General features: G+C 33.8%; 3 protein-coding genes across 3 annotated transcripts in view; 2 read left to right on the plus strand and 1 right to left on the minus strand.

Annotated features, from left to right (window-relative positions):
- LOC134842597 (Golgi SNAP receptor complex member 1-like) overlaps nt 1-22,776 on the plus strand; it is a 290,244-nt gene that overhangs the window by 75,730 nt on the left and 191,738 nt on the right. The gene's annotated exons all lie outside the window — the stretch shown is intronic.
- Nucleotides 1-22,776, plus strand: part of LOC134842596 (spermatogenesis-associated protein 7 homolog) — a 532,288-nt gene that overhangs the window by 75,726 nt on the left and 433,786 nt on the right. The gene's annotated exons all lie outside the window — the stretch shown is intronic.
- The window catches only part of LOC134841715 (uncharacterized), a 38,041-nt gene that overhangs the window by 13,207 nt on the left and 2,058 nt on the right, over nt 1-22,776 (minus strand). Inside the window, exons 2-4 of the mRNA XM_063857749.1 lie at nt 21,016-21,763; nt 20,505-20,672; nt 18,735-18,891 (exon numbers count right to left, since the gene is read on the minus strand). Coding sequence (XP_063713819.1) covers nt 18,735-18,891; nt 20,505-20,672; nt 21,016-21,763 — 1,073 coding nt within the window. The remainder of the gene's footprint in view (nt 1-18,734; nt 18,892-20,504; nt 20,673-21,015; nt 21,764-22,776) is intronic.

Genomic DNA, 22,776 nt, shown 5'->3' on the forward strand with positions numbered 1-22,776 from the left:
TAACCAACTCGGTCCTAACTCATCTGGTGCGACCATAAGTCTCGAACAAGACCTTAATAGCTTAGAATTAACCAAAATAGATTAGAAATTAGACAAAAACATTTACAAAATGTTATACGACAATAATTTAATCGAAATGTCTCTACGACTCAATAGATCAGAGCCAATATTCCGAACCATAACAGAACTACCCGGAATTGGAAAAAGACCTCGAACCAGAGACGACATACGACAAAGTAGAAACTTGCCATATAGCTATATGATAGTTAGGCAAAAACCAGAACAAACTTTTATATTTAGAATACTACTGGCAATGAATTTAGATTTTCATTTGCAAACATAAACCTTGAAGTTAATCTTCAAAATCATTTCAGGCGCTAAACAAAATTATTAATATACAATAACGATTGATAAAAAGATCTAAGATCGTTTTCCTAAAATTCTGCAGTAATATACAAAACATGTTTGAAAAATATTTATTGAAAAATAAAAATAAAAATTAGTAGCATGACAATAAATGGTTAGTAATCATAAATCATCCTGTTGTTCCAGCTCCATCACCTAAAACATAACAGCAATCATAAACCCACTAATATCATCAAAACACTAAAACTTTCCTTTACACATATTTAAAATTTTATTAAAACTTAAATTCACTTAATTTTAAAACCAGATCATCAAGGCTTATCCTTGGATCTTAAATCATTTTCTACTTAATTAAATTTCAAATTTGATCATCAAGGCTTATCCTTGGATCAAACAGAACAACTTTGTTCTCCCCCACCCACTTAATTAGTGTCTAACGACCTCAAACGTCGATTCACTACCCAACCCTTTCTAAAGACCCAAGACTAATAGAAATTTTTAAACAAAACTAATCATTCAAATTAGGATAAACAGTGAAGAACTTCGGTTATTCATCCTTCACTTGACCCCCCCTCTTACCAGACCCAGGATAAATCTTAGACTTAGTAAGTTTAAAATAGTATCTAACGAACTACTCGCGTTCTAATTATACCTGAACCTTGTGGATCGATTTACTATTCTCCAACCCTTGAACACAATCACTACCCCTAAGTAAGATTAAGTAAGTTAACACCTTAACTTATACTAGCCACGAGAAAGTAAAAAATCATTCTTCGGAATCGATATACTTTTCTCTCCAACCCTGAACAAACAGACCCAGGTTAAGCTAACCAAAAAATCGTAAGAACTAACAGTTTAAGAAAATAGAAACCATTTAACAATCTTTTGCATCCGTCATCCTAAACCTTATGTCATTTAAAAACCTAGGAAATAAACAAACAATCGTTTTACACAATTGTGAAATAGATAACAAAAAATACGACCTTGTAATCACACCTCATACACAAACAGTTGGATACATTCGAACAAAACGACAAACACTAAAAAGAAAAATAATAACGAAACAAAGACAAATAACACGAAAAAGATTTTCAAAAAACCGAAACGCATTTTCAGAATCAGAAACCAACAGTTTAGACGAACTTTACAAACTAAAAGAATCAATAGATAAAAATTACCCACTTCACGATCAATTATATTTTTCTGACTCAGAAACAACTTCAAATTCATCAAAAAGAGGAAAAAGAAGAATAAAAAAGCAGTATAAACACAAACCAGTACATTTATATAATTGGAATCAACCAATTCGACACATTAATAATTACATATTAATAGTCATCGAACGAAAAAATGAGCTCAACGCACACCCCAGGTGAAGAAAGTCCAGATGATGATGAAATCTTTCCTTTTATAGTAGATGCAACCACTGATAGAGGACAGCATATATTTTGCAAAAATTTACTATTAAATTTATTTGAACCAGGAATCAGTCCATGTAAAACAGAGTTCCCAGATGTAAAAATAAAAAGACAAATCATAGACCACTACTTAAAAGATATATGCAACATAACACAACAGTATGGAATCTACTCCATAGAATTCAACTCACCAAACCATAATAATAGAAAATATACAATTCAAACAGACGATCTTGATTTAGAATTTTCAAAAGTTTTTTCAGAATATATAAAAAGCATCCAATATCATAACTCACAAAGAGCAAACTCCATATTCACCAATGAAGTTTTCGCAATAATATATAGTTATATTTCGATATTAGAAAACGAAATCCCAATAACAAATGTCTCACCGACAGAAACATCTAAACATTTGAAAGTACGACATGAAATCACACTACTCTCTAGTTATTTAAACATCATTAAAGAAAATTTCACGAAAGACGACGTTTCACAACATACAAAACACGATCTACAAAAAATTTTGGCATGGTTCATAATAGATTATTTCACACACAATATTGATTTAATTGCACAAGCAAGAAAAAATTTTAGACCCCAAAACTCGAACGATGATACCGCTATCACAGAACAATCAGATTATGTTTGGGACCCCGAATGGTCTCATCCCGCATTTATAAGCTTCCCACAATCAATCTCAAGTCAAACAATAAGTACGATATCTTACATCAGAGATTATGTAAAAGTAATACCATTAACCATTGATGCGACACCATTAAACTATAATACATTTTTACCCGATACACAAAATAATAGTTTAAACTCTACAGTTATACACAATGAAAACCTCAATGGAACTAGGAATCTTACTCAACAAGATATCCAGACACCATCACACTTCATAAATGAAGAAATTGTACACACAACAACTACAGAACAAAGTATTTCACCAATACGCCCAAATTTAACAACACCAAGAAATACAAATCCTTCACAAACACAGGTAACCTTACAATCAACCGTTAAACCTTCGGTTGCCCCTAAATATTCACATATGGATTACCAAACATACAGACCCATGACAATACCATCAAAAACACACAAAACATTCACTAGAAACAACTTTACAGACCATAATTATAATTATACACATCCATCAAAAACATATAACCAACCACAAAGAAATTTTAACCAATATACAAGATCTCGAAATTGGGATAACCCAATGACCCAACCTAATTCAATAAATTTCCAAACAAATCCTCCACAGGATCACAGTGAAAATTACCCATTTTTTCAACAAAATAAAAATAAAAAACAGACATCTTATCAAATGGATTATTTATCCTCAGATGATGATTTCTTACAACCAGATATATTTGCACCAAATACTCAAGAATATCGTAGACAAGGAATACAGAGAACACGTACAAATCATAGAAATTTTTCTCCACAACCAATAGATGCACAACATCAACAACCAATTCAACAACAAAATCTAATTAATACACAATCTTTTCAACCAATTCAACAACAAAATCCAATGACTGCACACTCGTATCAAGCATCACAAATGCAAAATGAAATACCACTCCCATATTATCTCCAACAACATGAAATAACAAGAAACCAACTTTCGAATTTTTCTCAAATGCCAAATGCAGCAGAATCATTACAAATGACAATGAATCCATACCTTATGGGTGGATCATCAATAACATCAAACAAACCTTTAATGGTTTTCACAGGAACAGACCCTGAATACTCTGTAGAAGATTATTTAAATGCAGTAACAGCAAACCTGATTTTAAATATTGGACCTGAACCAATTAATACGCCACTACATCAAAACTGGATACATCGACGCACAGCGTTAATACAAACAACCTTAGATGGCGCAGCCCAAAAATGGTTTTCAGTACTACCTCTAGAAATAAAATCAAACTGGAAAAGGTTTACACAGGAATTTTCAAAAATGTTTGACTCCGAAAGAAACAAACAACAACAAAGAGTTTTATGTAATGAAATTCGCAGATTACCAAACGAAACCATCAAGCAAATAGCAGTACGAATCGAAACACTAGTTCGAAAAGCATATTCATTAAATACACATGACTATAAAAACACAAAGATGACAGAAATCTTAATGATGACCTTAACACCACAATTAAGGAAAATAGCAATAAAAAAGAGAGCATCCCATCCTTCTTCAATTCGAGAACCCGATTTAGATTTTCGAAAACTAGTAGACAAATTAGAACAAGCAGAAATCACGATGAAACTAGAAGAAACGGAAAATCTGAAATTACAATACGTTAACAGAATTGAAACGACTCCCACTAATATTAATAATATACAGGAATCAGAGACAGACCTCGTTGAAAAAATCACTGAAATACTCAATATTTATGAAAAGAACCCAAACTTTAAAGGCAAACCATCTTTCAAAAAATGGTGTAATTATTGCCGACGATACGGACATAGTATTTCCGAATGTAGACAAAAACAGCAAGACAATCAAAATAAACCTCAAAAATATAAAGAACCAAATAAATCATTCTATCAATATATGAAAAAAGATCAAAATCTACCGAACAAAACAGTTTACAGCAACAACAGTTCAGGAAAACCACTCCCGAACAATACAAATTATACAAGAAATCAATCACCATATAACTCAAGTTATAGAGGAAGATCACCAGAACGAAGAAACACGAATAATTCATCACAAAATCACTACAATAGACCAAATAGTCGAAATAACTACTCCAGATCAAATTCAAATACACAACGATTTGTTTCTAGATCTAATTCCCAATCAAGAAATAACTACTATCCAAACAACCAATCACGAAATTCATCATACAATAGGAATAGAAACTACTCCTATAATCGAAATAGAAGTTATTCAAACAACCGAAACCAGAATTACCCGAACAATCAATCAAGGAATAACTCATATAATAGATCGAACTATAACAGACCAAACAATAATTACCAAAACAGATCGCGAAATAATTCACAAAATCGACACTCAAGTTATAATAATCGTTATAGAAATTATTCCCAATCACCACACCGGAATAATAATAACTATAATAATTCTAATAATCGCCACAGAAGTAGTACACCTAAACATCAAAGACAAATCAATCAAGTACAATCTAACCCAGAAACAACATCAGACCCTCCAGGTATTGATGACACAGTAACTGATACGTTACAACTCAATCAAATAAACTGTACATCATCAGATTCAGAAAGTGATACTGAAAACACTCTTTCTATCAATATGATAAAAGTCGAAAATGACTATGAATCTGTCATATATGAACAACCCTTTTCATCACACATATATGAAAATCAATCAGAATTTCTTCAAAATCATTACACTACACCCATAAATTCCACACCAACGACGCAAGAAACAAATGAGATTAACACTACAAATCAAACCAATAAAAATACCAAAACAAAATGCTTGAATACAAACCACATTTATCAAAATATACAAAAAGAACAACCCAAAGAAAAAATTTGGACAATACCATTTCTCTTAGAAAGCCCAAGAAATAAAGAATTTCAACCACCAGACCTTGAAATAGATTTTTTAATTGATTCAGGAGCAGAATCAAACATAATAAACATCCCCACATGGAATGAAATAAAAACTTTACACCCAAAGCTAACACCTCTTGAAACCTCCAGTAAGTTAGCAACAGCACAAGGATCAACATTGATAAACTACGGAAAAATCCAATTATTTCTCCTCCCCACCAGAACAATGGAACAAAGCAAAATTTTAAATAAGCCATTTAAACAAATATTCCATATCACTGACATTAAATATAATATCATTGGAATACCATTTATTTCGAAGTACATACCAACAATTAACATACTAAATAGTAAAATATTAATCAAAGATAAATATACAAAAACAAAAGAAACATCCTTAACATTTTTCCAAAGATTAAATAAACAACCACCATTCTTTTCAAAATTCTACCCGATATTTAACCAACAAAGAAAACACCTAAAACCACTATCAGGAAATATCTATAATTTTTCAATCAAACAAGTTCACCAATATGATAAAGAACAAAACAAACAAAAATTTTATATGTCAGAATTTGAATTCAAACCTATTCACAAATTTTTCAAAATCACAATCTCATCCATAAAATATTTGAAAAATTCGAATTCCGATATCATTTCCTTACATGTCTATAACAACACACCTTACCAAGTAACATTACCTTTAGGACTTTTAGGATATTGTGAAACCAACGCTACAATATCACCAATACACGAAAAAGCCTATCGCGTAAATAATATACTCCAATTACTAGATATTTGCCAATCTACAATTCTTAATGAAGAATTATCTATAAATAATATAATAAGTAACGAAAACAGAAATACGGATTATTTCACAAAAACTCCATATTTCAAACCTACATTCAACATAAGTAACTACACAGAGGACCAACAAAAATTTTTAACAATGTTTAATTTCCAACATTCACAAATAACACAAGACGAATTCGAAAAATTAGCCAAACAGCTAATTAAATATTCATCAGTCTATGCAACATCAAAATTCGATGTTGGAAAAATCAGTTCATCACTACATCTCCCGTTAAAACCAGACGCAGTTTTCAAAAAACAGAGAGCAAGTAAAGTACCAATTCACTTACATGATAAAGTGAACAGATTACTCGACATTTTAGAACAATACAACATTATATCACCAGTAAACAAAGAAGAACAACCAAAAGGCAACACGTTTATCAACCCTATTATCATTCTAGCTAAAGGAGAATCATTGAAAATCGTTCTCGATGCTAGATACCTCAATTCACTTATAGATGAATCAAAATGTAATTGGCCCATTGAACCAATACAAGTTATTTTAACAAAAATAAACGGCAAATACTTTACAACCGCCGATATGAATAGTGCATACAATCAAATGCCACTAGATGAACAATCACGACGTTTAACACAATTTGTTATCGGAAACCAACAATATGAATTCAACCGCTTATTCTATGGAATATCCATAGGACCAGCAGCATTTTCAGCTTTTATGAGCAAAATTTTTAGACCACTGATACTCAAGAAAAACGCAATCACCTATTTAGACGATGTTTTTATGCAATCACAAACAAAAGACGAGATGTTCAATGTTTTAGAAAAATATCACCAAATACTTCAGAACGAAAATCTGAAGGCCGCCCCCGATAAATCACACTTCTTTTTGACAAGAGTTAAATTCTTAGGACATAATATAGAAAGAAAAACAATCACTCCATTGAAATCACGCATTGACGCTATTCAAAAACTTCAACCACCAACAAATAAAAAGAAAATCCAAGAATTTCTTGGAATGTTAAACTTTTTAAGTAAATATGTTTATAAAATGCAATTATATCTACGACCATTTTATAACATCCTTAGACAACAAAATAATTTTGAATGGAACACAGAACATCAAACACGATTTGAAGAAATAAAGAAACTTTTAACTGAACAAATTTCGAACACAATTCCAGATTCAAATCAACCATTTTATGCAATGTGCGATGCTTCGAACTTTGGCATCGGTGCAGCACTATTACAATCACATAATGGTACAAATAAAATGAACCTCATATCAGCAAATTCTCGATTATTCACTCAAGCAGAGCTACGACTCTCAACTCTAATGAGAGAATGTACAGCCATAATATATACACTGACAGAATATGAATTTCTGATACTTGGATCAAAACATCCAACAGTTCTATTCACAGACCATAAACCAATCATCTTTCTCTTTACACAAAAATCTAACCCAAACCACCGAGTTTACAGATTTCAACTAATTCTAATGAAATTTCCAAACTTACATATAGTTTGGACTGCAGGAAAAAATCTTGCATTACCAGACACCTTAAGTCGAAATACAACACCTGAATTACTTACACGAAAAACAACAGTTGAAATACCCAAAAACATAAAATTCTACCTTGCAGAAAACGAAACATCACCCCGATTGGAATCCAAATATGCAGTAAAAACTGATATTGAACAATCACAAATAAATAGTTTACAACATTTCCCACTTTATTTTGATTGTCAAAATAATCATTATGAAGTTGATTTACTTGGAACATCAACTTTCAAACCAATCCCATATTCTCAATGGATAAAAAATAACACCCAACAAAAACGAACAAAACAACACCCGCCTAAAAAAGACCATTTTCCACTAATTGAAAAAGAAGATTTAACTGATAAAATAAATTTATCAGGACCACAAACAAATGATTCAAAATACACAATAAATCAAGTTTTTGACCTTCACGACCCACTTGATACAATACCCTTATCTAAATTCGAAATTGAAAACATTTTTCTCCCTCCAACAGAAACGATTACAATTTCAACACTGAAACAATATCAAAATCTTGACCCGATAATTAGACAACTAAAATCATGGCACAAATATAAAACTAAACCTGTCAAGGCAGATTCAACCATTCTAGGAAACAAAACACTCCTCCGATACTTTCGCAAATTTAACAACACAACAATTAACGAAAATACAGACCTTTTAGAGTATAACCTGAATGAATCTACAGTTCCATGTCTCCCTTTAAGTATGATTCTTATAGCTTTTAATATTTCACATACACAAAATATTAAAGGACACTCTGGATCAGAGAAAACATATTCAAATTTTATACAAAACTTTTATTTCCCAAATGCACCAATTTGGATAAAAGTACTATGCAATGACTGTATAGTATGTCAACTAAATAAACCTTACCCAAATCAAAAACAAATAGCACAAAAACAAGATTTTAAAGGACAAAGCTTGTACTTTAATCATCGTATCTCATTTGATACCAAAGGACCAATTTCACCCTCATCAGAAGGAAACTCCTACATTATGGTAATTGTTGACGCGTTTACACATTATGTAGCACTTAACCCAGTACCACATTGTAACGCTTATTACGCTTACACAACACTCTATGAACACTGGATAGCAAAATTCGGACTACCAGAAATTTTAGTTACAGACAACGGTACAGAATTCATAAATAATGAAATTATCACACTATGTCATTTATATAACATTAAACACAAACCACGTACATCTCATGCACCTTGGACAAACGGCTTAGTCGAAGGTATGAACCGTTCATTACAAGAATATCTTAGATGTATCATCAACGGAAATGATACAAAATATACCGAATGGTCAGCAGATGTAAAATTATTTCCCTTAGCGTATAATTCACAAATTACGACAACCTTAGGAATGTCACCATACGAAATGATTTTTAACCAAAAGCCACGCAAACCAATAATGTTTACAGCAAATTCTCATAAAAACGCACAAGGTTATTGTCAACCAAATAAAGACTCAATTTGTTATAACCTACCTTTACATACACACGATGAAGATCATTTTCATCACCCACAAATTCTTAAACTAGCCTCCGGTACACACACCGAATGGATTCTAAATAGAGATAAAAAACACAATGAAATTTATCAAAAAATAACAAAAAAGTTATTACAAAGACAAAACATTAATGAACAAATCAATTCACGTTTTACACCAGCCTCCGAATTAAAAATTGGAACATTTGTTTTAATACCTAATTTTAATACTCAAAAAGGAATTTCTAAAAAATTACAACCCCTTCGAAAAGGACCATACCAAATAATTGCAAAACCCACTGATGTCACATATAAAATTAACGACTCAAACAAAAAAGAAATCGTTCAACATCGAAACAACCTATTACCTTATTACCCAAAAGAATACGCACTCCGCGAATTAACTCAATTATATTCTTTCACAGGATTAAAAATCATTCAAAATGAACCACATCTGAAAAACACAGAACAAAATGATAACCCCACCGAAAATCAAAACACAAAACCAACCACCACCAAAAACAATACACAAAACCATAAAGAATCCCCAAAACAAAGAAAAAATAGAAAAATGACCGAACAAATAATACCCCAAGAAATCGACAAATCAGAAAATAGAAAAACAACAAGACTCCGAAATCAACCACGTAAAAACTATAAAATATTCATCCCCCAATCTAAAATTTTAAAGAAAGTGGAATTTCAAAAGTAATTTTAACATTATACTTCACAATCTTGAAACCTTCGAAACATTTTTCATTTACATTTTTCAAAATAACATGCTGACAAGTAAGCAATAATTCTAGTTCAAAATAGACCAATAGGATTCATCCAATCCGTCACTTTCTCTAACTCAAACTAAGACCAATTAGACGAATCATATAGAACTCTAGGCACATCTATAACTATAACTTTACGACCTCCAGGTCAAAAATAAGCAAACCACTCCAACTTGACAACTAAAATAAATATCACCATAATACCGTACCCCTCCCTTATCTAATAACCCAAAGATCAACAATATTTCCCCAACTCAGACCACGAATACCCCCAAAGCAAATTTGTTAACTTAGCCTAAAGTAACAAAATGAACATTTTAATTAGCCTAAAGTATAAAAATCTCACCATACCCCGGATCATTTGACAAACAAAAATAAAGAAAAAGACGACCTCCCAATCACCATGAAAATTGCCCCCAACAATTTTTTACAAAACTCAACCCACTTGTCAAAAAACTAATAAATAATCCGACCACACTAGAAAATCGCCTCAAACAGCAAAAAATATTCGACCAAGAGATCATTTCTTAAATGCTCTTCTCTCAATCAGTTACTCAAATACTCATAAATTTTAAACATTTTTTTACAATACTTGAAACCTTTATAATATTTCTTTTTGATATACTTGAATCTTTTCTAATAATCCTAATCATTTTTTGTAACATTTTTTTAATTTTCTACACTATACTCGAACTATTCCTCCAACTTTCCAAAACCCTTGATTACATCCACAGGTACGATTCATATAACTTGTCTAAATGATACGAACAATTTTCAGTAGAACCGATATTTTTTTATTGTTTGTAATTTTCATAACATTTTTATCATCCCTCATTTTGACAATATGTAAATGTATAAAGAAAGCAATCTTCACATTTGCCCTAGCAACAATCCTTCTAATTCTTTTTTTGGAAGAATACTATAATAAACATAAACCTTCCCACTAAAGTAACAATTTAAAAAAACCATCAAAAATTGCTACCCAACAGTCACAGAATCAGTCTTCACCGACATCATCCCAAGATAACCAAACACCACCTTCAACTACTCAAAATCCTCAAACATCTACACGAATTTCTTTTCAAGACAATCCATACACTTTTGAAGAACGACATGCTCGTTTATCAGAACCACTAGAACCAGTTCAACGACAAGCACCTCTAAGCGAACCAACATATAACCTATACCCAACACTACCACAAGAACTAAGTAGAATAAGAAATCCTAGTCAAAACCAAAATACAGTCGAAATAAATAGACAAATTATACATCCTCGACGAAACAGAAATTTTCAAACTCCACGAGTTCATTTTGATATACCTCAATCCCCATCACAAAACACTCCAGAAAACCCCATTGGTATATTACCAGAAACCCCTACGCTTCTTTCACAACGTAGCACCTCAAGCCTACCATCAGATTACTTAGGTTCAACACCAACATCTGAACAAATACGTGAAAATCCCTTTAACCCCCCAAACCAGGCATCACGACTACCATATTGGACAACACATTCATTTACACAAGGTGAATTAAATTTAGTCAATAATCCAATAGATATTTCTACGGATACAACAACATCCTCATCACTACCAGAAACATTATCACTACCATCAACACCATCAATAAGCCAGATTTCACCACCACCTTTTAACTTAAATTTTCCAAATAATCTCGACGCCAGATATCGAGAACAATCATCAATAAATATTCCTTTAAGACTAGATTGGAATACATTTACAGCACCTCCACCATTATTTGGACAACATCAAGAAAGTAACCGCCTTCATAACTGGGCACTTAATAGATTACAATATCGCCAAGATATTCACAACGATATCCGTGATCACAATATTCAAATACTCCAACAAAACAGTTTACAATTAAAGTTTGAAATCACAGTTAAGTTAAATAATATTACCCAACATCCCTACCCATTAAATCCACCTAACATAACAGCTCAATCACTACCACCACCGTTTATAACTACTGAAGTAATATACAAATACGACAGATATACCAAAAACACAATTGGCTACATTACATTTTATAATCCATACTCAGGATTATCATACACATGTATATTCTAAAATTATTAATTTTTCTCCAACTCCTTTTTCTAGTAATCTCAAATCAAAACATAAACCCTTCCCCTCGTACAGGACCACAAGATTTATTAGTAACACATTACGATTGTGAAGAAAATGAACAAAAAACACTACATAAATATGCAATAAATCAAGTATCACAATGTGAAACAGAACCACAAGCTATAGAAACCACAGATGTAATAGCAACACTCTATTCAAAAGCCCGAGCAACAACAGTTACAGGTTATAAATTCACAGCAACATTTTCCGAAAAGAAAGTACATTGTTCACAAGTCTCGAACGGAAACAAAAACCGACTTGACCATGAATCATTCTATCAGAGTAATATAGAACGTCTTTTACATCTCAATCCCGACGATTGTAAAAATGAATTACTTAGACTAAACATCACACAAAATAAAAACTCAATAATTTTCAAGTTTTTTCAGACTCTGTACATCAATCACAACTTGAAAGACACCAAGGACATATAAAACTAGACGAAAAATACCCGTATAACGGCGCACACGGACGATTAACCTATGACCTACACGATAAACATTGGATACCACACATTGGTATAAATGACCCATCAAACTGCAAAGCAGACACAAAAAATAAAGGATACCAAGAAATAATGTTTTTTGATTGGAAAATACAACTCGAAAAAATACAACTAACACGAGATTTATCAGATAATACAATGATCTATCAAGGAATTCGATTACCTTGTAAAAATGATCAAGGTTATTGCGACCCTACAACGAGAACACAAGCAACAATTGTTTGGTTCCCCGAAGATACATGTACAACATTTCAAGTAGCAAAAATACACGCTCGTATGATAAAATTTCACGAAAAATATTTTATACAATCAATTCCATATGAACAAGTCCATCCATCACGAAAACTAAGTTCTAATTTTAGAAACATAGACAATATAGAAAATAAATTGACACGTTTTCAAATATATCAAGAAACAGAACTTGCATGTAAATACAGGAATCCACTTCACAGAACACAATACTCTGAAATATTAGTTGAATACGAAAAAGGATTCGACATGACCACTGGAAAAGTAAAAATCGACCCATATGCCACAGGTCATCCTCCAAACGAAGGAACATCCTATATACCAGTTAATTTTGAAAAAAGCAACGGACAACCTGGTGGACATCTAAAACCCCATGACACCAGAAGCACACGCTTACAAGAATTATCACTAATGAATACTACATATTTCGGTAATATCCACTATGATATTCATTTAGATATGAAACTAGATTATACAATTAGCCGAATTTTTCAAGAAATGTCACTCTCCGAATTAGAAACACTACACCAACTATGCGAATTAGAACGAACACAAATATTACAATCACTTGCACTAGCAGTATTAAAAATACCCTATGCAGGATACTTATTATCTGGAAATAGATCAAATTTTTTAGACTATGAAGGAAACATCTTATGGTTTTATACTTGTACTAAAAAAGTATCACCACTATACGTTTTTGAAGATAAACGATGTTATAAAAGAATCCCTATCTTTTATAAGAATAAAGTACATTTCGTGGATACACTTTCACGAAGAACCTATTTCTGGGATACCGCAGTCCCATGTGGATCAGAAAACAGCCACAATGTAGTACAACTAAACCCTGATGAAAATAAATATTATCTTCTCACGCCATATCCCACATTAATGCAATCACTCAAAAAATTTTCACCAGAAAGCATTCGCGCTATTGCTCGAAACCCAAATATAGACTTACAATCAATAGGAATCTATTCAAAATCAGATATTCAACATCACATTAGAACACAACAATTCCAAGAATTATTAACACAAATGGACACTATACAAAGACAATCAATAGACCAAAATTTACGCAAACTTGCAGAAACCGCAGGATTTGCCGATATCTACACGCAAGACTATAGCGGATATTTTAAAGACATTAAAGATTATATATATCTAAACGGTGAAAAATACCGTCCCCAAGATATATCACCAATTAACATTTTTAGCTTTGTTACACTCAAAAATGAGATCCTCGATTTTCTAGGATGGCCCTACTACATCTTAGAAAAATTGACTATTTTATACGCAATGTTTAACTTTATTGGATTTCTTTTCTCACTTTTAAAAGGAATCTACAACACATGTGCTATACACACACAAGTAAACAGACAAGCAAGCGTAGCACGCATACTCTTTGCAGGATTTTTTGGAATCTTTTCTACATCTATAAACAAAATTCTTTAAGACGCACAAATAAAAGAATATAACACAAAAATAGCAACACGACAAAATACATACGACGAAGAACATAACAATGTAGACATAACGCCAACGGCACCACAATTACCACCCCTACCAAATAACCATCCACTATCCCTAGTCCCACGAAATTTTCGAAATTTAGCCATCACACATAATCCAAATTTTCGACTCACCACATCACAAAGTCCCATTCAACATATAATGACACACCAGTCACAAGATGATAATACTTATGAACAAATTATTGAACAACCCCATACCACCGCTTTTCAGTCTCAAAATAATCATTTTTTTAGCCCACGATGAGCCGCCAACTTGGATCACTACACCGATCAAATTCCCACCCAACCAATCTTACCTCTCCAATCCCAATAATACCACTTTTTGCTTTTCCGCCACCCGATTTTCCACCTAGTAATGTAACATCAGGCATGAATTCCGACACTAATTCACACATCTCAGTTTTATATTCCATCTCACAACTCAATAACCCGAATATTGAAACCCCCGATGAATTTGCCGACTCAGAACCATCCCCATCCAATAATTTTCATAACTCTTCTAATTTTTCTCAACCCCCTTTTCAACCCATATTATCCAATAACCCTGACCCAATCACTCCCACACCCTCTTATGCTTCCCAAGTTACCCCAACCTACTCCTCATACCATTCTGACCAATCATCTCATTCTCCAGACACCCCCCGAATCTCCCCAGAGCTAGATAATTTTATTACCCTTCAACAACAACCCTACCACCTTAATACCCCAACCATAAACCAAATCTCCTCCACAATAAATTCATCCAACCCCCCTACCCCTACACCCTCTTCAAATTATACTGAATCATTAGCACCATCATCCACATCAACTGAATCTTCACTCAACACTAATAGAGCTTACCGCACTTTTAAAAGAAAGTTCCCCAACCATCCTTTCCCAGCAAAACCAGGAACAGCCCGTGAATACATCAACCATCCCAAGCATACTAACACAAAAGAATTTTTAGCCATCACCTTACCCTCATTCCCACAATACACCTTAAACACCCCCCACGACACTAACGAAACACGCAACTTTGTAGATGAATACGTTTTAATGCCCACTCTCTCTTGGACCTCATATTATCATTTTACTAACCCTCTTTGCTTACCTTTATCTAACACTCACATCGATATAGAGCGAAATACGGACATGCTATATCGACTCACTACACCACTAACCGCTAGACAATTTACTTACGTTGGATATAAAAAATCACTAAAAACACACACTGCACCTAGAGCTAACGAATATACACTCGAATACTATGATCACAACATCATCAGAGCTAACCAAGATCAATTCTTAGACGACGATCGCTTCGCTAATCCACAAATCACCGAGAAATTTTTCATTAAAACACCATATGTATTTACACTAAATATCTTCGATCGCAAGTTTGACCACATTATTTCAGAAGCACTAACAGACACACAAGCATACGAAAGTTTCAAAGAACGCTTCCAAATATTTTCACTAACCTTTCATTTCCTTGCACCACACGAAAGAGATTTACACTGCTCACACGATATTATGTTGCGCACTAAACAAACCCACACATATAGTTATTATCGCTTCATCCAAAATCACTTTGACCTACACACACCCTCTAGACAACCACACCATCGTTTTCAATTCATTAATTCCAAATACACTTCACCATTTTTCCTAAATTTCACATATTGCATTAAAGATACTAACCTTCATGGTATTCTTCGCAATTATGATCCCATAACCCAAATGTACATCTTCTGTCCCATCACCAAGGCCTTCAACGCCGAAGAATCCCGACCCTTCCTTATCCCGCACGAGTTTGTACAACCTATAGAAATCCCAATTTTAGAATTCATCCACAACACTAAATTCAATCACAAATTATATAATCTAATCCAAAACACACCTTATGAGTTTGCAGTTGGCACTGAAGAACTAACCACTATCAAGGCACTCCAATTGCTTTGGCCACTGCTTCAGACTAAAAATATAATCCGCATCTTAGCTAAACTACTAACAACTTCAGAACTAATTCACGACATCTTCCCCCACGGTTTTTTCCCCGACGACTAACAGGTAAGTATGAATTAAATGAATATTACTAACTAATTAAAATATTAAAAAACTCACCATACTTTATCCATGTTTTCTTTAGATTTTTAGCCTTCATCCGACAATCACCTACAAAGACCACAAAAGACAAATAAAAATCGCAAATTTCATCAAACAGATTTCAAAAATTCTATTAATCTCTTACACTTATAAATTTATAAATTTAATACCAATGCAGTAAATTCATTTCTAAAATTTTCCCCACAAGCAGTAAATCTAATTATAATGAAAATTTGTAACTTAAAATTCCCCCATAACTAGCAGTAAATTTCCAAATTCTATGCAGTAAATTAATAAAATGCAATTGCAGTACTAACCTTTTGATATTTTCATTCATTCGCACAGAAATTCTATCCACACTCGCACAGCTCGCCCACGAAGAATTGTTTAAAATAATGAATTTCAGTTTCAAGTTTTCACACTCAACAACTCTAACATATAATAACATGTTTCAAACCCGGTTGGAAAGGAATCATATACTAAACAAAACTAACCAACGCAGCTTACTAAACACCACAAATCATAGAATAACAGCATGACTAAGAAAAGGAAACCAACGGTACCCAAACCGGATTAACCCAGTTTAAAACTGGATAATTTATTCTTTTGAAGACTATTATAAAGTCTAAGAAAGAAATAATAAAACACAAAAAAGTCGAAAGACAAACCCATACCACGAACAATTTGATTTTTGGAAAAAGGACATAACCAACAAGACATAAGAAAAACCACAACAAACCCAACATAAAACGTTGTCACATAACAGGACCCCTCACAAAAACCGCATGAAATCATACTCCCACTCCTGGCCTAACCCACCAGGAAGGACGTCCTGAGCATGCTCTATAGCCGGCCTAACCCACCGCGCTACATCCACGCTTTGTGACCACACCTCTATTTTTAATAAGAGCTACTCAAGTGTGAGTAACTCTTCAAAATAACCGAACTAAAACAAAAAGCTTTTGTGAAAACAACTAACTAAAATCATAATTAAAAAATTGTAAACTAATAAATGTTTTATAAAATGTAAATTACATTATGTAATACATAGATCAGAATACAACACCAAGGACGAACATCTAAAGACAAAACGACCCCACTACGCTCGAGAGAGAATGGCCAACCACAATCGATATGCCACTCACAATCACAACTCAAAGGATTTAGAGTACGACTTGACTTCGCAGAAAAGGACTTCATTGAACTAGACCAATGACCACCTCGATGTTCAAGTATACGTACAGATCCGAGTAACCAGGCATCCCCTCCACGCACAATCTCCACGCCATTCCCAAACTAAATCAGACACAAAAAAGTTCTCCACGCAGAACAGAAAAACCTGACATAGCAAACCATTCTGAAATCAGATTTGAGTTTGTTGCAAAGACTTAGTCGTTGTCACTAGAAGACACAACGTCTTATGTCTCTAACTCCAGCTTCCTGGAACTTCTTTAACAAAAAGGAAACAGAAGAAATAAGATGTTCGCCAAACACCAACGTCCATCATCCATCCTTCGAATTGCAGAAGAACTATTCTAAAAAACTCTGTAAAACCCGGATGGGTGGAACCTGATCTAAACTACATTTTATGATTGGATAATTTAGATATTTTACCAATGTAAAGTATTTAATATTAACCAATCATGATCCATCTAACTAACAACCCACTTATTTGTAAGTGCTGAAGTTACTTGTAATTTCAGCACCAGAGAGATTTGAATTTAACTTAGAAATTAGTTGGACTCTCCCGAGCACTTCAGCAACCGCAATAGACCAGTATACCCTAGATCTATTGAGCCTAGCAGAGACTAGTTAAACAACCTGAGACTAGATAGTATAAGAGTAAGATTAGGATCGGTATTAGACTAAGAAGTTGCACGAATCTATCCGGCCGAAAATAAGATAGCGTGACGAGCAGACGGTGTACCCTATCCGAAATTACTCTATGAGTTAACCAACTCGGTCCTAACTCAGATTTGTTTGAATTTTTTTTACAGTCATTTGAATCACGACATTTTCAATGGTCGGAACAAGTACTCAAATTTTCATAGTATCATAGAAAAACAGAATAATCAAACATTAATCGATAAGTTTTTTGATCTCAAGATCGAGGCTGAAAACTAAACAACACTTATAATAAACAAAATCAATTTTTAAAAATACCAAAGTTGTTTGAGGCAAGGTATAGAAAGACACAATTTGTTTACCCTGTAGCAATCCAAATTTCCATCGTTAAGCTGATCATTTGAAATCCAAATGTGGTTATTCATGTAGCTCCATAGGGTTGACCAAGGGGCTATGCATTGCGTCTCATTCGGTCCTGGCGAGTAGTCATCTTGGCCCATTGGACAGGCGGGCCCATACCTAAATTTTAAAATGATCTGAACAAATCTGAATTACATGCGGTCACTTGCGTCACTTTCTATATCAAAATTCATAGAAACACTTTAAGATAAGATGAAAATGTGACAGATATTACAGTTTGTTGTGTCTTTGTGGGCCTTCATTTATGATTCATTATTTTCTCCAATCGCCTCAAAAAAACACCAGGTACCATTTAGAGAATTCAGAAGGGGTAGAGTGACAGACCACGTTGACATTTTTAAATATTCCAAATGTATTTATAAATATAAAACAAAGATAGTCGGTTACTGTGCAAGTAGCACAGAATGTTCCGACCACAGTCTTAAAAACACAAAAATGCTTTCTCAAATCGGTGTAGTTTTTTCTGCATAGTGTGATAGAAAAATCTAAACAAAAAAACAGAACTTAGGCATATTTGAGAGTCATAGTAAAATAGGTTCATTGGAAAAAAATGTTTGTCACGGCCTAAATTAAGCATAAATGAGCTATTGCAATTACAAACTACCATCACTAATTAGCTCGAATTTAGACCAAAAATGAACAATTCAAACCAGTTTTCTCGACACAAACCACTTTTTTGAAATTTTTTACAGTCGTTCGAATCACGACTGAAAAGGCTTTAATTTGATATATCACTCAACTCCGTCCAATGATTGCTTGTGGTAACTGATTTTGCGTCGAAAACATAAAGCAAAAAAAACAACAAGAAGAGCCGGTTACTCTGCAAGTAGGACAGAATGCTCCGATCATTGTCTTAAAAATTACAACACTGTTTTTTCAGCGTGGTGAATTAGGTATGTTTGAAGCAAAAAACTGGGGCAAAAAAACTGGGATTTGGGTAATTCGACTGTGATAACAAACTAAGCAAATTGAAATACAATTTTTGCAGAAAAACTATTAGAAAAACGAAAAAAAAAAATTCGAAATATCTTTTAATTTTTTTTGCAGTTTTTTGAATTTTCGAAAATCTTGATTCCATAACTAATCAAGTAATTCAAGTTAACTAATTTTTCACGTTTTTAATTAAGCTATTGTAAGCTTTTAAGCAATTAAAAACTGACTGCTTCCTCGCTGTATTCGCTCGAAAAAAGACAAAAATTCAACAACAAAAAAAACGGTTTTTCTCGACACTAGGAATTTATAAATTTTTTTTGTGGTTTGAATCACGACTTTAAGGGCTTTAATGTAATGTAAGTGCGATGATTGTTTGTGTTTTCTGATTTTGCGTGGAAACAAAAAGAAGAAAAAAAACTAAAACACACCCGAATACAAAGTTCTTCCCCATTTTCAATGATCGGAACAAAAAATTTCCCAGTTAATTTTTTTTGTACCCTGTGTATCATAAGTCACCGGATGCCAATAACGAATCTTAAATATTGGTTTCAATTAAACTGTTAGTATCTTTTTCTCTAAGCCAGGGTTTGCTTTTCAATAACAAAAACAAAATAAAAATAAATTTTTCTAAAATTTGATTGACAAAAATGGATGCAAAAGTTTGTATCCGCTATCAAAATAAGCACTCCAGGGAGTTTTTGTATATTTGCCTTGAAAAAAACGACGTGACTTATATCACAACATGAGCTATATCTAATCATAATTTGCTAGTCTCTTACTCGTCAGATAAGTCTTCGAGGCAGTCGATGACGCCGTCACACACTTGGTCCTGTCGGATGATGCGATCCGAAATGCAGCAGACGAAGACCTCTGGCAGCAATGAGGGACTCCGGCAGATGTAGTCTTCTTCGTCCGAACCATCCATGCAGTCGAAGTTCCCATCGCATCTGGAATGAAGAAAGAGATTTAGCTTCCGCGTAGATTGAGAAGAGTTACACTAAACCAAGCTTCTTTTCCGTTTATTGGCTAGCTGCTTTTATCAAGTGATCATTGATAATAAGTTCGTTTTAGTTGAAATGACATGCACAAAAATGATTGAAAATGCATAGCGACTATTTGTTTTTTATATGATTTTCAACCATTAACTTGAGGTTAAATCTAGGTAGATTTCGAATGAAGTTTGAAAAAACTTACTTCAAATTTGAGGAAACTCAAGCTATTTTTGCCACAAAAATCAGTTTTTTTGGGGGGAAAGTGCAGAAATTACCATGTTTGATGAAAAATGTTTACCTTTTTCGAATATCGATACAAGCTCCATTTTGGCATTCATATTGGCCCTTGTCGCACCTCCGACTCCCACAGAACTTCGTATCTTCGTCTGAGCCTTCCGAGCAGTCTACATAGTCGTCACAGATCCAGTCCGGGCTTATGCAAACATTCTCATCTTCCAGACACTCGAAGTTAGCCGGAAGAGCTCCAGAATAGTCGTAGTCGCTCTCACACCTCGGAATCGGGTCGCTAAGAAACGACTCGAAACTGGTCGCAGTTGAGTTGTTCACTGTCGATGTTGAGTTGGTCTCTGTCTCGTTTCCCAACAAAATGGCTGCGGATTTGGCGGCAACTAGTTCCTTATATATATCACGTAGGCCGATAGAGTTGAAATCTTCAAACGTGATTACTTTGTGCAAGTCGGAATCTCCTTTAGCGTAAATTCGCAGCAACGATTCCTTGATTTTGTTCGAATTGCACAGTGTTACTGTTGGAAAATCGAGCTTGTCCTGGTGCACTATTTGCAAGTTGACCGTTACTGGATACTGATACACGTCAATTAACATGGACGTTATTTGGTACAGAAAGGCCAGAGCAGACAAAACAACGGCGCTCAGCCAGAATATCTTGCGATGGAAATTGGTGTAACTTATGACCTTGGGAACTCCGTGGGCCGAGCACTGCAGCAGCCAAGAGCGGAGAATCCAGAGGAAGCTGAGCATCTCCCGAGAATCCTCGTCAGCAGCACGTTCCATAGCAGCCGCTCTATCTAAAACAATTGATTCGAGCTCAATGTGGATCTACATTCTCCTCAAGTAAAAGAAAGCACAACCTTTATTTAAATGGCGGCAAATTTGATTTCCCTTTTTATTTTTAGATCAGTTTTCGGTTCTTTTTTGAAAAAATCTGGCCAAATTCACCAAGTCCTTATCTCGATGCACTTTTGAATAGTTGAAAAGTCGCGCGTTTTAGCTGAAGTCATGTCGAAAAAATACATGGGTACAAAAATCGATGCCATAAAAACTAAAGAAAAATCATTTGGTTGCCAATTGCTCTAATTACCAAAAGAGGAAGAGGCTTAAATCAGCTAATACTGAAATGACTCCGTCTTCAAATAGATGATAGTAGCATATATAAACTCGGGCAAATAAGAATGACGGCAGTTGCAACCTAGGACATTGATTTAGTGAGCTGCAAACTTTAAAAGGGAGAACTACAAGAATGAACTTCAGATTGACGGTTGGTAGGGGTTGTACTTCTTTGAAGTTATACGGAAAGCCAACTTTTTTAAAAAGGTCTTCGTAAATATAATTTTGAAAAAACTATCAAAAAATAAACACTGACTTGCAGTTTTGTATAAAAATTTGGTATTTAAGGTGAACTTTCCACATTTTTGGACAATAAATTAGCTTTCGAATGCGATTGTCCGAAATAGCGAAATTGCTCTTTTGAAAAAATTGTTCCGACTTTCGATACGAAAGTAACGGAATATTTGTGCTCGGGGTGGGTTTTTTTTCTTCAGACAAATTTCGACTTTTTAACTAGCCATTTTTGACGGAATTTTTTTATATCATTCGAAAGCCATTGTTGTCCTGAGCTTAAACTTGAAAAGATATTTCACCTGTGATCAATTTACGTTAAGTTATGAGGGTTTAAAAATTGCCATTTTGACCATTTTGACCAATTTGGGACAATTAACGCGCGATATCATTCGCGCTATTAACGCGTAAGCGGAGATTTAATCCGTCTTATAAATCGTTCCAAATTGGTTGAACGAAGCTT

Source organism: Symsagittifera roscoffensis, chromosome 3 (genome assembly GCF_963678635.1).
Source record: "Symsagittifera roscoffensis chromosome 3, txSymRosc1.1, whole genome shotgun sequence".
Lineage (NCBI taxonomy): Eukaryota > Metazoa > Xenacoelomorpha > Acoela > Convolutidae > Symsagittifera > Symsagittifera roscoffensis.